Source organism: Tinamus guttatus, unplaced genomic scaffold (assembly GCF_059628265.1).
Source record: "Tinamus guttatus ecotype Peru unplaced genomic scaffold, ASM5962826v1 Tinamus_guttatus_pri_ptg000153l, whole genome shotgun sequence".
NCBI classification, from domain to species: Eukaryota; Metazoa; Chordata; class Aves; order Tinamiformes; family Tinamidae; genus Tinamus; species Tinamus guttatus.
In genome coordinates this window covers 3,311,785-3,328,910 of record NW_028288687.1, presented here as the reverse complement: position 1 = coordinate 3,328,910, position 17,126 = coordinate 3,311,785, and the positions used below count along the sequence as shown (strand labels likewise).

At 44.4% G+C, this 17,126-nt stretch overlaps 1 protein-coding gene across 1 annotated transcript; it reads right to left on the bottom strand.

Annotated features, from left to right (window-relative positions):
- Positions 1-214: 214 nt before the first annotated feature.
- DHCR24 (24-dehydrocholesterol reductase) lies at positions 215-9,871 on the bottom strand. The gene is made up of 9 exons (XM_088522464.1): positions 9,639-9,871; positions 8,085-8,240; positions 6,458-6,563; positions 6,065-6,183; positions 5,712-5,975; positions 4,864-5,007; positions 4,037-4,234; positions 3,136-3,314; positions 215-1,050 (listed from the first exon to the last, which is right to left on the bottom strand). The coding sequence occupies exons 1-9, from the start codon at positions 9,867-9,869 to the stop codon at positions 897-899; spliced, it is 1,551 nt and encodes a 516-aa protein (XP_088378590.1). The 5' UTR covers positions 9,870-9,871; the 3' UTR covers positions 215-896.
- Positions 9,872-17,126: the final 7,255 nt, after the last annotated feature.

The window sequence follows — 17,126 nt, the reverse complement described above, 5'->3', positions numbered from 1 at the left end:
TCCTCCAACTGAGCACTTATAAGGCACTAAAATTAAGCAAAACCTCCCAAAACAAAACAACAAAAAACCCACAACAACAACAACAAAATAAACTGACACATGCAAAAACTGAAAATAGTATTTGACCATATGAAATAGCAGCGATTTCTTTAGTAGTCTAGGAAGCCAGAGCATTGATATTTTGGGAAGGAAAAAACAGTGAGACCCCTAAAAACCTATATCCAACTTATAATCAAGATCAGTACAAGTTTGATAGGCACAAGTAAAAAGGATTTTCTTCACGCTTAAACTCCCTAACAATTCCTCCAGTTTCCAAGCCCAGCTGAGCTGCTCTATTGAGAGTATAATGCCCTACAGCAGAGGATAGCCCAGACATACAGTACCATCTATACCATATACACAGAGTACTGTACAGCGTGAAGATTATAGTACTGTGCTGCAAGCAACAGGCTGCAGGCAAATGTTTTCAACCTCATGATTCACTTGACAATTCTTTCAACTTTGGCACCTATTTCTGTGACCTCCTCATCATTTTCAACAGTAATTTTAAATACAACTACAGCAAATAGCTGGTGTAACTTCAGAGTATTTTCTTCCTTTCCAACTCTTCCTTGAAAGTAGGTGAATTCACCTACGTCACTACATCAGATCCAAGACACAAAGGTTAGCACTTCAGATTTCTTAAATAACAATCACTGAGTTTGGAAGAGCAGTTTAAAAACATACTAATGAATACTAAACATAAATTCAGAAAGCAGGAGTTCATACCTTTAAAACATCAGCAAGAATGAGCTTATTTGGACAGCAATAAAGCCTTTTTTTTTTTTTTTAAGGATATACTGACTAGCTACAGGTAAATCTGTTTTTCCCTGATTGCTTGATTAGGTTATTCAGGCTCAGTGCCTTGCAGCTTTGCAGATTTTGTCATAGACTTCTGGAAAGGCATCCTTGCAATTCATTTGCTCCCTCAGCTTATGGTATAGCGAGCCATCAAACATATCCCAGAACTCCTCACGGGTCATGTAGCAATCTGCATACAGCATCTGGAAACTGGAGGGGGAAAAAAGCCCAACAAGACGGTCAGCATTACTTGTGTCACGGGATTCAGACAGAATAATAATAATAATAATAATAATAATAATAATAATAAAGTATGAGATATAGACAGTAAATATTCAAAAAATATAAAAAACATTATTTTATTAAAAAAGCAAATATAATTGTTAGTATGAATTATTATGCTGGGACATGCAGCCAGTTCTATCTTGGGGATGTAATACTATCATGGTGCCCTTTCCAAAGGGAAATAACATGTAATAATGAAAACAGCAAGATATTCATATAGGCCCTTTTGATGGTGAAGGGGAGGATGGGAATGGAAGACAATTGACACAAACATTATTTTTAACATTTGGTTCAAAACACTTCTTTAGCCAAAGTATTAGCATTTCCATTAGTTTTACTACCCTGCTAAGTGAAAGGGAGAGAAGCTAAAAAAAAAAAGTCTGAATGAATAAAATTTATTTAAGAAAAGAAAAAACCCTTATTCATGTTCAGATTTACCAGCCATCTGCAATCAAATTTTCTAATGTGTTCTAACAATCTGTGTTCACAGAAATGCAGGTCTAGGGAGCAAGAACTTCCTCCAAATCAAGAGTCTGGTCTCAGTGCATGGAATAAAAATCAAACACGACCTAAATACTCCAGGACAAATATTCCTACCCTGTTTTATACCACCCTTTAACTGCTTTTGAAAGCCTGCTTGCTTTTTCCTCCATTCCAAAGCTTTTAATTTCAGCTCGATTTTTCTTTCTGCCTATTTTCCCACTGTATACATTTTTACACAGTATACAGATACAATTATGGCTTCTCAATTAGTCAGCATCTCACAATGCAGTCAAGATAGATACGCTGATTTTTGCTTTGATGCTTTTAAATGTCTTTGAATTGGATGTTGAGAATAGAACTGGGAAGGCAAAGGACTCCAGCGCGGACTAGACCAAGAACATAAATAAGTTTGCACTGTAATGAAACTGCAACATAACACCATTTCCGAAAATATATGAAATCAGCAATTAGTTGTGGACTCTTCTTTAATTTTATATTGCCCCCTCTACCCAATATCAGAGTACAGCAGTAAAACACAAACTATTTCAGAGATGCTCTGGTCTTGTGTGTGATTGATTATGAAACTGCAATACTGTTCTAGTGACAGGTGCAGAAGAGACGAAACTTTGTTAATAAGAAGCTTTAAATAAAAAGCTGAATTTCAAGTTAATTAAGAAAAGCTTTAAATGAACTTTCAGCTGCTTTGTTCTCTGGCAGATCGCTCATAGCTGCAAGTCACTGATGCTCCCCCGACCATCTCGACGCAAACTTGCTGCTGTTGGTGTAAGCCACGGGGGATATAACCCCTGAGAGATGAGAAGTAGGTCAAAATAGAAACACAGATAAATTATCCTGACAGCACGAATATCACGACGTTGTTTTTGTTCCTGAGAAACAAATTTGTAACTGCTCCTTCACGGCAGACGGTGAGTAAATACCTCAGCCCTTTGGTGATCCCATCTAGTAGGAATCTGGGCAGCGAAAAGGGGGTTCCGACGCCCCAGCAGGGAGCGAGGGAAGATCCGGCAGCACGGGGAGCTGCTGCGCGGCGCTGCCAGGATCCTCAGCCAACGGAGCGGCCTCCAGGGAATCCGTCCAACCCTTAACGTCCTGCGGGATTACGGAACTGCCCGTGGCCAAACCAGCCCTTGCTCTGCCCTGGGCAAGCTCGTGCCGTGTTCACCAGCCTGCGGGGCTGCTGCCTGCACTGGGGCTTGTGCAGGGGCCCTCAGACACCAGCACGTGCCCAGGCCCCTGTCCCTGTGCACGTTCGAGAGGCTCCTTCTGATGAAGAGGAGGCTCCGAGCCAGAGCCAAGAGGTTGCTTTTGCTTTGCACAATCCGGCCATGAAGTACAACCACATCTAAAAACTGCGACACCAAAATTAGTAATTAAAGTGAGCTTTCTATTATTGTGATGGCTGAACTATTGCAACGCTAAATTGTCACAGTAATATGTAAGTGTGGTTAAACTACACAGTTTTAAGCTACATGGCACTGTTACTATTCTGAGAAGCAGAAACCTTACCCATGAACACTTCTGACAAACTTTTCCATTTGTCTCATCGAAGCCCTGGCTTCAAAATGTTTTGTTTTGGGCTCTCCATAAGCTCCTATATCCACGTAGAGTTCTGCTTCATCCCCTTTTGGGTGGACCATACCAGGATTATTGGGCAGTATGAAAGGACACAGCCAAAGAGGGTATACCTGCCAGAGGGAAGAAAGCACTTTATCACTTAAAAAAATCTATTAATAAGGCAACAAAATAAAGATTTAAGAGGACTTTGTCACGGTTTAAGGATGTAAACTTATATGCATCTTCCTTTCCAATTCTCTTGCTATGATTCTTAGACCCACTTTCTAATGAACACAATACAAATGAATTAAGATGCTCAAAATAAGTGCAGTATCCTCCACAAATCATATTCCCCTACTAAATACCTTAAGAGCTGAATGGAGTACTTTCAAAGCTGAAGTGAAGACAACATCCCTGATCCCAAAGAAAAAAAAAATGCGAAAACTCATTCTGAATAAAGATTTTTTTTTTCAGCTCAGTCCAAAATTGGAACTGGGAAGTCTGTACTTCTTATGCTAATACAATATAATCAAAATCAAAAACAAGAAATTCATTCCCACAGCTTGAGTTCTGTGAGACAGCCAGTGATTTCAGTTGAATGAAAAATCAGTTCAGGCTTTACTAGATGATAAAGTCTCATGTTAGTCTATTAAATAAATTTTAATCTCATAACTTTAGTCCTTTTTCAGAAAGCCATGTTCACTCCCGTGGCCTCGCTCATAGATCTGTGAAGCACAGTACTCCCCACAAGATGAGAATGACCAACCAGAGCTTTATGTCTTAAGAGCAGTAATCACCATTCATATTATACACAATATATGATTTATTGTATTCTAAAAATGTGTGTTCTTACATTAAGATCAGCTTGGAAGGTTTGGATAGATTTTTCGAGGCTCTTCATTGGGACCAACATATCTTGCACAACGTGATGTTGCTCATACAGCTTTCGAATTGCTTCTCCTTGGGTCAGTTTTAACAAGGAGATTTTTGGAGGAGCCATCCAGCCAAACAGGTAGCGGAAAATAGGGTTATTGCCAAAAGGAATAATGTCCTTTAAGCAGGAAAGAAAAAGAAAACATGACGTAAGAATACCTAAGTGAAACAAAAGATAGTATTTCAGTACTGTACAGCTGTAAAATTTTATACTCCCTGCACAGCCAACTCCTATTTAACTTCTCCAGTACCTTAAAGGATTTGGTATCTCACTGCAGTGAGTTCTAAAACGTAGCCACGGGAAATCTTCAGAATGGTAAATAGTTTGTGTTAATGCACAACAAATACATTAATGAATTAAAAGTAACAATCTCAAGGCCTAACTTCATTAATACTTTATGAATTTAGGCAGGGCGTATTTTCAACCATAGTTCTGCATTCCTGTTTTTCTACTGTCTGCCTTTGGAAGCCACTTGGCAGGTAAAGAGGTTTTAAAAATGTACTTAAAGTCTGAATTCAGAAAAGCACTAACACAGAAATTAGAAAGCTATGACAAAAGGCCATATTCATATATAAAGAAATGCCTTTAGGTTTGTATTAGCCCAGCTGTGTAGCTTTAATATTTGCCATGAACTCAGCTGGGTCCTTTCTGCCGTGAAAGGCAGAAGAGGTGCCAAGAGGAAAAAGGTACATGGTATCTCTGTGGGGAAAAAGCAGCTGTTATTTTAATTCTGAAAGTGGTCTTACTTGGAGCTCCCAGAAGATGCTACGGGTATGCCTGTGGTAATAATGTCTGGAGGGAATGTATTCTATTCCAGTTCTGTCAGCTTTCAAATACTTTTCCACATGCTTAAAGAACCATGGTTTGTAGTAGTTGCCAATTCTGTTTATCTGTAAGAAGGGAAATATATATTCATCAGCAAATGCCAACACAAATAAGTTTACACTTTACATTAAGTTCCCCAAAATTCCTTGAGCATGAAGCATCAATGTTGCACTGTCTGTGAAGATTTGGGGAGTCTTTATTTCTCTTTATTTTGACCATATACATGGCTTTCTCTCACTTCTCCTCTCATTATGGTCAAGTTTAAATTAAGAGAGCAAGAATGTGACAGAGAGGGATTCTGAAGATACTGTTCTCTCAGCTCATGCTGTTCTAAAGCCTCATGGTTCAGAGTTGTAAAGAAAGACCATGTCCCTCCTGAAAAGCTTCCTTGATGCATTTTACCAATATTAACCATATTAACAGCTTAATGGGAAAACAAACACACAAACAACAAAGTTACTCTGATAACTGCAGGTTTAAACAGTGTTCTGTATGTGAGACAAGGTGCTTCTCTTTTTGCTTAGGTACTGCAATGCAAAGGCTGGAATAAAGCAAATCAATCAATCATTTCTTAGCAGTTGAAGATTCATAGTAAAACTCTATTTTTTGTAGTCGCAAAGCCTAATTTAAGATCATCTGATGGGTAGACCAAACTTTTATCCTATACTAACAATAAAAGATTGTTCTGATCATATAATGATTCTACTTTTATGACATATAGTAGAACAGTTAAATTGCATGGGGGGATTTTTTCACAGTAAATAGTTACCTTCTTTGGTTCAGCTTCATCAGTCAAGACTCCTGTCATGATAACTGCTTCGTTCAAGGAATAAACAAGTCCTTCCACAAAACTATTCTCCTTTTTCTTAGACTCTTCAGCAAATCTTTCACAAATCTTCTGCAGTCCTCTCACAGGCTCATAATGCAGTTTTATATATTTCTTGGCAGGAATCATTTTTATTTCTGCTGCAACCAGGAACCCCAGAGTACCACAAGACCAAGGCACTGCATAAAATAGGTCTGAGTTTTCAGTCTGAAAAAAGTATGTCATACTAAATCATATGTCCATATTGGTAACTGTCAATGCATTGTAAATGAGAGCAAAATAACAGAGTCTCTTACTGGTGAGCATCTCACAAGGCTTCCGTCGGCAAGAACAAGTTCATAGGCCACACAGGTATGTTGAAAAAGTCCATAGATGTGGGATGAAGACTCAATGCCTGTTCCCATGATCAGACCACCTTATCAAGAGAGCACACAGCAAATCGAGAGAGATACATTTCAAGATGAACACTGTTTAAGAGAATAAAAGTTCATTTTGTAGCTCTGCGGGTGGCCTTTAAGACTATTTAAAAAAAGGCAAGTGCCTCTAGCATAAATGACATTACAGTCACTCCAAGTTCCAAGGAATATTTTAGGAAACTTTTAAATAAGGCAATGTGTTACTGCATGAAAACTTAAAAAAAAAAAAAAAAGAAAGTGAAATCGGTTTCTTGTCAGCATATCAACCCTTACCTACTGTCAGGTCATCAAGTTCTGGTACCACAGGAATAGTCCAGCCCATAGGATTTAGGTGTGCAGTCAGCTGACCCATGGTGACCAAAGGTTCCACACGGACAACCTAAAAAAGAAAAAAACAAAAACCAAAAAAACAAACCCAATTCTCCCCAAGATAAATTAAATGTTCAGCATTAAGGGTGACAAAATATGGATAACTGGATTGTACTTCCATCTGTTAGCAGAATTCAGAGACTTACTTTCCCCAAAGCAATACTAAAAATAGTGGAAGCTGCTTAGTGATTCCTCCTCTGCCTCAACATCTTGTTGCTCAGTCCCCCAAAACACAAATCAGTCTGGTCTTTCACACTTCAGCACATAAAATTAAGCAATTCCATATGCTGTGTTTTTTTTTTTTTTTTTTTACTAGAATGGTCCAAGCATTTATTGCAGAGCCTGAAATTTGGTGGGTCTACTGTTTATAGTTCTTCAATAGTTACTTATTACAACAGTGCACATCAGTGTATAACCATAATATGTTAATCATTAATGTCATTAATCAGATATTACCACATGCGGTAAATTTGAGCTGGGCATTTGTGTACATAGACAAAGTTTATACTGCTGATGCAACAATTTGATACCAACGCCCCGGATTTATCTTATGTCACCAGTGGCAAAGCACATCGAGAGGAATGAACAGCATTTAGGAAAAATCTGTTTTCCTCAGCATTGGACAACAGGTTGAAATTCCATGTAAGGATAGGCAACCCTGGCTGAAGAGAATCAACAGTGGATTTTCTTACACTAGAAGTTCTTGTTTATTCAATTGGTTCAAGGTATTTTTTTTGTTTTTAAAAACACAAGAATTTAACAGTCTTTGTTGTGATGGTCCATATTTATGGAGAATATGAAGGAATCCGTTAGGCATTAGGAAAAAAAGTAAAATGCAAGAGTGAAGTTTATAACTGGCTTCCCTGAATCCTATCTGCAATTCCTTACGAAAAGCTAGGGCATGCAGATGATGACAATGTAGAATACCTAAGAATTGGTGCATCAGGTATGTTTTCTTCCTTCTCGTACCATCTACAGTAAAAACCTGCACTGACATGACTAAGTTTTTTAGTTGTTTTAGCAAAATGCCCAAGGTCAACATGATTAATATAAATAAACAGTTTTTGAGTTTAGAATATTACTAGACCCTTAGTAGTGATGCTTGGCATAAGCACTACTACAGAAACCCAGGACTCTGGTTTTATCACTGCCTCTCTGTCCAGAGAGCAGGAACTCAAATACTGGATTCAAGTTTTAAAGAGAACTAAAGGACTTCCACGTAAAAAGAAAGCCTTTTTGAGATTTTGTTTGTTTGTTTTTTAATTGTTGGGAAGAAGCTATGTCTCATCTGACACAGCCAAGTCTTAACACTGCACGTAAATATTTAAGTCCAAGGAGGACAATCAAAAAAAAAAAAAAAAAAAAAAAAAAACCTTAGACAGGGACACAAATAATTTTGTACTAGGATTTGTATTCTTTTTCTCAACAAAAATCATTTGCTTCTTACAGAACTTAATGTCTGTTTCAGTTATAAATGCGGTAAAAAGATATAAGCCTTATTATTACTGCAACTTGGTGAGGTATTTGTTACCTGTCTTTCACTGTCCACCTCAAGAACATCCATCAAGTTGATCATGATGTTCTTGTGAGTCTTCTTGTACTTTCCAACACGAAGCGACACAGTCAGCCAGCCGGGCCGACCGGTGCACATGTATCTCTTACTGCCCTCATTTTTCCACTCCCGAACCTGCAAGAGGTAAAATTCAACTGATGCTATAAGGTACACACGTGTATGCGATAACCTAAGCTAGAGACATTTCCCCTCAATGTGGGGGGGGAAAAAAAAAAAAAAACTTTCAATTCCATGAAAGTTAATGCCTGAAATGCAGAATATTTCTAAATGCAGAAATACCGCTGAACCTGAAAAGAAATTGGAAAAAGAGATAAAAGTTGAGAGGAAAAATGCATAGGACAGACATGTGATCTGCAAACTTTGAGAACAAATATCATCTCTGGTGTTTTCTTCAAAGCTATACAGCTAATACAGGCTCTTACTGGTGATAACAACTCCAAACTCTCAAATGGTAACTCCAGGGACATTAGTATCATCTGCATCTACTCCATCCACAACGAAGATTAGTGACAGCAAACAAAACAGCAGCAAACAGGACAGAAACACCATACATACCAAAGCACATAAAAGCATTAAGGAATTCTCTGGAGTCCCTAGTGGAAGAAAAGTTTCAGTTCTCCTTCAATCATTTATTTGAACTAATAATGCAAAGCAGGATGCTTGGATGGGATGAAAATGCTGTTAAAACACAGTACTGAGCCAGCCCTTTGAAGGACTGCAGCGTTTCTGTGTTAAATGTGTGCACACACTAAACGCAGACGAGGGCCGTAGTGGATTTCCAGCAGAGTTACCACAGCAACAGGACAGCCAAACCTGCACGTTCCACCTGTTCCACGCAACAACTTTTATAAGAGTTTTAAACGTAAAAACGCAGAGAAAGAAGCGTCTATTGGCTCCTCACATCCCTCTTCCCAGCTCCGCGGACACATGTGAATTCATCAACAGATCCCAAGATGCCGCTGCCAATGCTGGGATGCGGGAATGCGGGGGAGCTGGATTTGGGAGCACGTGGGCTGGGGGGTCCGTAGGGGGGTTGTGGGGTGCAGGACGCGTATGCTGGGGGTGTAGGGGCCAGTGTGAGCGGGATGCGTGTGGGAGGTGCTGGGGACGTGAGGGGGGAATGGCGCGTGGGGAGGATTAAATGGTGTGGGATGAGGACAAGCATGGGGGGTGCCAGGGAGGCCAGGGGGTGCGGGAGGGATGCACAGAGGTTTGCGTGGGGGGGATGCACAGGGGTGTGGGGAGCGCACGGGGCACGCAGAGCTGTGGGGGGATTCCGGGCCGCAGGGGCGTTCCAGGGGGTGCCTGCGTGGGAGGGATGCAGGGATGAGGCGGGGGATGCTGGAGTGCATGGGGGCCAGTCTGAGGTGTGTGTGTGTGTGAGGACACGGCGAGCAGGGGCGTGTGTGTGAACACGCGGGGGGCGCGGGGGCTGCGTGGCCGTCTGGGGGCCGAGGGGAGGGGACGCGGGTGCAAGGGGAGATGCGGGGGCGCAGAGGGGGCTCCGCTCACCTGCGCCTGGATGTGCCGCACGCGCTGGCCGTGCTGCCGCGGGGCGCTGTGCAGGCGCCACACGGCCCAGGCGCGCAGCTGGTAGTAGACGTCGAAGAGGATGGAGAGGGGCAGCAGGAAGAGGCACACGAAGACCCAGCGGTGGTGCACGAGCACGGCCTCCAGCCCGCGGTAGCGCACCCAGAGCAGCAGCAGCAGCAGCCCCGCGCCCAGGGACCACACGGCCGACATGGCGCCCCCGCTCCGCTCCGCGCCGCCGCGCTCCCCTCACGGCCGCGCCGGCCTCGCCATCCCGCGCGCGCCGCCCGCGCCGCGCCCCGCCCCGCCCGCCGCCGCCCGGCCTCATTGGCCAGCGCCGCCCTCCGCCGTGAGGCGAGGGGAGGCGGGCGGCCAATGGCGACGCGCGCTTCACATCGGACCAGGCGCTGAGCCCGTCCATTGGCTGCGGGCGCGGCGGGGGCGGTGCTCCCCAGCATCGCCTCGCCGGGACGCCCCGCCCACCTGCCCCCCGCCCTGGCGGGACCGAGGGAGGCGCTGGGGACCCCGGTCAGGGCTGGGGGGTCGGGGCAGGAGCGGGGTCCCCCATGGGGACTCCGGGTTTGGGGACAAAGGGGGGATCCCCCATCGGGGCTCCGGGTTTGGGGGCAGAGGGGGGATCCCTCTGTCAGAGCGGGGGCTTGGGGACAGCGATGGACCTCCCAGGCAGAGCGGCGGGGTTGGGATACGGGATGGAGCTCTCCCTCCCGCAGGACTGGGGGTTTGGGGCAAGGGATGGACCCCGCGCCAGGACAGGGGGTGTCCCCCAGCAGAGCAAGGCGCGCCCCGCCGTGTCCAGGAGGAAGGACATGGTCCCTCCAGAGCCCCTGGCGCTGGGTGAAACCGCAGCGAGCGTCTCCCTCCCCAGTGAACACTGCAGGGATGGCGGAGCAAAAGGGCTGTTCGTGATCTGGGAAGGATCAAATGCTGGCCTGGCTGGATAACGGCATCATTTATTCATAAGTAATATTGACTCTTCCAGCTTAAAAACTGATCTGATTTTTTTTAATGAAGATCCATTAAAAGTGTTTTATAATAATTTCCATACTCTGTTCTTGTTTTCGTAAGACCCTGGGCAACAAGAAGAAAAGGGAGCAGGTGGGCTTAAAGACTGCAGCATGAAACAGCTTTGAAACAGCCATTAACAAGGAAATCACCAATGTTCATAGTGATGTCAAGCACAAAAAGTACAGGAATCAGGAGGAAAAAAAGGGGAGTGGAAAATTTTTAAAGCTGAGATTTTCAATTTTAGTTATTTTAGATGTCTACAAACATCTACAAAGATGTCTTTAGTTATTTTAGACATCTGCAAACATCTACAAATTTGATCAGCAAAGCTAAGATTCCTTTGATATATTCTGTAGGGCTAAAATCCCAGCTCTCCCCAGTTAAAATAGCATTTTATGAGTGTTTAAGCTGTTACTGCTTTTTTAAAAAAAGCAGTTCTCTTTCCCTTCATCTCCTCCCTCCCTCTTTCCATCCCGCCCACCCACTCCTGCTGTTCTGGGCACCGCACACAGTACAGACGCTTGTGCTGCCACTTGCTATAACTGTGGAGACCTGCTCCAACTCGAGAATTAAAACGATATTTAGGGTTTTTTCCACCCAGATCAGTTCTTGGACGGAGTTCACCCCACAACACTAGTGTGGGTGGCGGGCAGGGAGCAGAGCGAGGGCTTCTCATCCACCTGGCCGGTGCGGTTGTCTCTTGGTGATTTGCTTGTCACTCATTGCTCTCCCAGTACGGTGCCCCTTTTGGTATGAAGCAAGACTCGGTAATAACTAAGCAAAGACTTCTGGAAAAGAACAAAAAGATGCAGCTCTTTATCTCAGGAGACAGCTAAAAGGGACGTGGTACTAATGTACAGAGCATTTGAGCTGCGGACAAAAGTAGGCTGGAAGCGTCTGTCTCCATAAGAAAAGTATCAAGACACATTCAGTGGCGCCAAAGAAAGGCATTGAAAGGAGTTAGAAAGCCCTTTTTCACAACACTCCCTTAGCCCTGGTACTGGCTGCCACAGAACTGCGGTTGAGTGGCACCAGGACATCAAAAGGATTGGCGTTTTAATAGCAGCAGTTATGAAAACTAATGAGGAATTTTTGAAAGGCTGCAAGCCTCCTCAATTCAGCAAGTAAATGAACCCATGTCTACCAAAAGGCTTCAGAATAACTTTTCCTAATTACCTGCCTTTGGGTTTCCTGAACTTATGCTTTGCACGAGGCTGTGCTGTCGGGAAGGGGACACGGTTGCAGATAGCTCAGCTGGTGTGGAGTTCAGATCCATACGTGAGAAGCTCCCTCTACTGAAAAAACCAAAGCATATTCCACCAGCTTGAAAGAAAAATGTGCTGGAGGATGTACGACAAGCCTGCAAGTGGGCTATTCTGGGGGACATAGACGGGTGACACAGAAGTCACCGATTTAACACCAGCCAGAGCTGGGAATGCTCTGTGGCATGGGACACGTGCCTTTCTCAGGTAGAGCAGGGCTGTGCTAGGAAGGAGAAGCCCATTCCCTACTCAACACCTGGCTACAGCGTGCTGAGATTGGGGTAAATTCCTAAGGAACGTGAGGAAGGGCAGTCGAACAACACTAAATCCTTCAGGTAGTGTGTGTCTAAATGGAAAATTAGCTGGTGTGAGCATCCTACTTATCTGAAGACAGGGAAATAGGATTTGGAGCGGGTCTTTTCTCCACTTGGATGCACAATGTCCATTATTGAGAACTTTACACCTCAGGTTTCGGGAATATTTCAGGTGAGGGAGGGATGATGTGGGCTTGATGAGGATGGAGGGTTTCCTATGGCCACTATAGCCATGGTGGCTGTAGGAAAACCTGCCACACAGCACCACGGGATGGTGATTGCTTTGGAAATTGCCCGGTAGCTCTCAGAGAAGGTGGAACTCCACTTGAAGGCCAAGGCAAGGATCTTCAGGATGGTTAGGAACTTTTAAGCACCTGGAATGCACTTTGAACCCCTCTTGCCAACTGCCTTTATATTTTGCTTATGTAACAGGGCGGTAGCTTGCGTGATGAGCTGCTTGCTGAAAGACCTGGGCACCCAGCACTAAAATCACAAACTCTGGTGGGTTTCACTCCTCACATGTGAGCGGCTGATGAGAGGAAGCCGTCTTGGCGGTGGTGATGGACAGAAAGTTGGGGCTCCTTGTACCAAATGTACTTGCGAGCAATTTTCTTCCAAATGAAGCTAACGCTTTCGCTGCCTTGGCTGCCACCGTCCCTCCCAGTGCTGTTACTCAGTCACCTGCCTGGTTTCATTAATGTCAGCTTTTTGAAATTTGGTGGGCACACTCCCAAGTGATGTAAACTTGTAAAATTCCAAGTTATGCTCCAGTGTAACTGCAACTCAGTGTAAGATCTAGATCTTTGGGGTTTTTTTTCTTACTATGAAAGAAAAATAAAATGCTGTAATCAAAATTTAAAATGAGGCATGCAGCTGAAACGGTTAAAATGTTGGTTATATAAAAACTGTCTTCTTTCCTAAGCCAAGCAATCACAACTGGATAAGTTAATAATTAAGGGTGACAAAAATATGCCATTGTTGCAATAATAAGGAATTATATTAGTCTTATCAGGGATAAATGGAGACATATTTAAAATGGTTCAGTATTATGCTAATTGGCTACAAATGCCCCCCTTTTTTTCACCAGAAAACACAGTATATAATCAGGTCAAAAAACTGATTATGGTATCTGATAGGTGCGTTCTGCTTCCCCCTGAATTGCTCATCTTCTGTCAGTGGTCAATGCTGGTCGTTGCTGCAAACCAAATTCCATATACAAGAAGATGAGTAGAAGGAAGCTGGAGGGTTTGAAGAGGGGGTCGTGCCCCTTCCTATGAGGGTGTGCTCTCATATATGTCATTTCACAGTGATTCAGAACAGTTTCAGAATGAGGATTGAATAAATAGGCTGGTCCTCATGTCTGAAAAGAAATGAGGGGCAAAGGTCTATGCATGGGGGAGGTGAGCAGGATGTAGTTGTTCAGGGGCTCGTTTAATACAAGAACTGGAGGATTCTCTTGAAAAATGCTCTTTGGCAACTTGGATTATTGCATTATCTAGCAAATCAAGACAATAATTCCACTACCTTTTGACACAACTAAAGAAAAATTTTCCTACCTCTATCAAGGATAGAAATGTGATGTCTGCACAACTGTGCCAGTGTGGAGCAATGGTCTTTTCCTATCCCCATGCACAGAGATCTTGGGACTCCCAAAATAGACCTGAGAATGGACAAACACACAGTGCCTGTTTGCAGCTTATGGTAAATCTAGGTATGTGACTCGAGCCCTGCGTACTGAGCTGGGCACTCACACAACCGTTTTCTGACTCTTTCTGCCCTCTCCCTCTGCAGCTAGGCCCATTTTCTACGGAATGCTTATGGAAGGTGGGAATTGGTCTGCAGCAACCCCTGACACCCCAGCATGGTTATTTTCCATTACCTCCAGTATCAGTCAATCGCCTCTAATAAGCTCTGTACTTTTACTGCGTTGGGATGTCTGTGCATATCGAGACTAATGCGAGTTATAGGGCCAGCGTACGATGTAGCTCATCCTGACAGAGGCACAGTGAATCACCAAGGGAGGAGAAAGTTTTATCCCTCTTTATCCTCAAGGCTAGGAGTAGTCAGCCAACAGTTGTTGTCAGTTTTCTGGCACAGAAATATTTACAACTCCCATGAATGGGGAGTTAAGATGAGAAGCCAGACTGTCTCTTAGTTAGGGAAAGATAGGACAGATCAGCATCAGCAGAAGGTGGCACATCAACCTACTGATGCTGTAATAACAAAATCAGAGGGAATTTTAGGTCATTTTTGACCCATAAAGCTCTCTGGGTGGAGAGCATCTTCGCTTCATCATTCATCATTCTGGTTGGGTTAATACTTTTTTAAGCTTTAAAATACTCAGTGTGTCAAGGCCCACAATCTTTCCTCTGTATAGATCATTTCAGAAGCTGAGCTCACACAACTGATAGAGCTGAATGTAGTTCCAATGGATCTTACTCTTCTACTATAGTTCAAATACAGTAAAAGTAACTGGAATTAAGTAAAATATGTGTGTGCAAAATGGGCAAAAAAATGGCTGTCCACAAAGAGGGTCCTCCTGTTGAAGCTGCAGATGCCCACAACAAGGAAACACCTTCTTATGGCCCTTGGGATAATCACCTTTCATGCCTAATGCATTTCCAGCTGGATAGGAAAAACAACTAATCCCTAACCCTCAGATTTTCCATACAGAGGGCATATAAAGACAGTTGAAAGTTCAACCCTAAATAAGCCTAGGGTACTGGGGAAAATTGCATCACTTGAAGGTGTAGGACAAATAATTTCATTGCTAAGATTTATTAGCTGGGTTAAATAGGAGTGACTGAACCAGTATATCAACAAACCCAACTAATTAGGCATTTTATGAAGAAGCAAATTGAGGCACAGATAAACAGCGGGAAGTTTCTCCCTTGCTTTATATGCGCTGACTGCAGGAACTGCTTCTCCTCTGCACATCTTGGTCTCTGCACAATGCCTCAGTTGGAAAGGTTGCATCTGTCCACCCTCTGCTAGTGTCTGGATGGTCCGTAAAGAGGAGAAATACAGGATGTGCCCTTAGGACTGTAGGAACAGCTTCCCTGTGTGATCCAAACAGCTTGGGTGTCTTCCCTGTGCTGACATGCGTCCCACAGGACCTCTTGAGACATGGTTTAGTTGGCTTCTTGGTAAGGAGGCGCCATCTTGGTGAACGGTGCTGGAGGAATCTGAGCCTTCCTCTCCGTGCGGGCACTGGGCGTGTGACAGCACAGTCAGCATGACAAATCTTGAAGAGAGACCTATGCCAAGGGTGGAATCACTCCCATCTGAGGTATGAGGTCAACCCTGCTTGGCCTGGCCTCTTTCTGCCTCCCAGGAGAGAAGAGGCTTGGACACCTTAGTTGAGAGTCTGATGGACAGAGAGCAGAGAAGCCTCTGCCATGCGGGGCTCTGCACCATCAGCTACACTTTTCAGGCCAGACCTAGTCTCCTGTCTTCCTCCTCCTAAGGCTGCTGGCCAAGAGAACCCTGGTGGACATTAAATCTAAGGATCCCAGGTGACTCCAGTACGGATTAGGGAGCAGGAGAGTGGTCTCCCCCTGGTCTCCCCTGGGTTGGCCCTCCTCGTGTGCTGTGACCGTGCTCTCCGTGGTTGTGCTGGCTCCTGCACGAATGGTTGGCCTGCTTGCAAGCGCCTTCTCTTGGCGCTGTTTCCCCGGGGAGCAGGGAAGTCCCTGGAACAGTCTTGGATGTGCCTGTCTTTCCAGATGTGTCGCTTCCCAGTCCCTTCAAGAAGCTGTATGTAGCGTGATTACACCAGGCCATAAAACTCTCCCTGCCTGTACAAACAGCCATGTGCATCTGGGCTGCTCTTCTACAGGTTCAGTGAATGCCCTAGTGCATCCAAATTCACCCTGTTTCGGTGCTCTGGCGTCCACCACCTTGCCCTGTTGGAGGGATGCAGCAGAAAATGCCCACATGTGCGCACACACACACATGCACACAGGTATTTATCATTCTGATTTAGTTAGCCCAATTAGATGGTAAAACATTCTATTTTACAGATGATTTGCTGCAGCAGCAGAATGTGGTGAGCAGGGAATCAAAAAGCAGCACTTTTTGCTGCCAAAAGGAGGGGAGAACTGGCTGCTGTTTGAGTGGCAGAGTTGTTCAGGCTCTGCATCCCTACCTGGGGGTGGCAATTACTGAACAATTTTTCTTTCTCAGTTCTTCCTTTGTTCCTGTTCTTGCAGGGGCTGTAACTATCTTTTGTATCATCTTGTCATCTCCATTGCGGCTTCACCATGCACGGGTTGCTTTACATATTTTGGGCAGATAATCTTTCTTAATTAAGCCCTAAAATTGGTTCTCCTCAGCTCTCAATGTTGCTTTCCTTCAGTAGCCAGCAACGGTTTCTGTCTTGTGTTTGTGCCCGTGGAGACCTCTGGTACTGTCCTGTGCTTGTGCCCATTGCTGCAGCTCAAAGCTCTGCTGCTTCCCTTTCCCTTACACCACGTGAGGCCGAAGTGAAATTCTCTTTCCTGCCCCGTTTGAGGGTTGTTGTGAAGCAGGGCTGTCCATGGGGCAGATGTGTCAGGAAGGAGAGTCAGGCTGAACCCCGTGTGGACAAGGAAGCAGCTGTGCCGGGAGGGAGGCACTGGAGATCTGGTTGCAGCCAACATAGACTGAAAGGGGCACCTGATGTTGGCATTTGGGAATTGAGCTCCAGGGTACGACAGACTGATATCTCTTACAAAAATCTCCGTTCTTTTCCACTGAACACTGAATCCCAAACAGGATCCTGCCACAGTGAGATGTCCCTGGCTCTGGAGGAAGGTGGGGATTTGAGGTCCTCACACCCCCTCTGTGATGGGCAAATGCAGCACACAGAACCTCTGTTCTGTCACAAA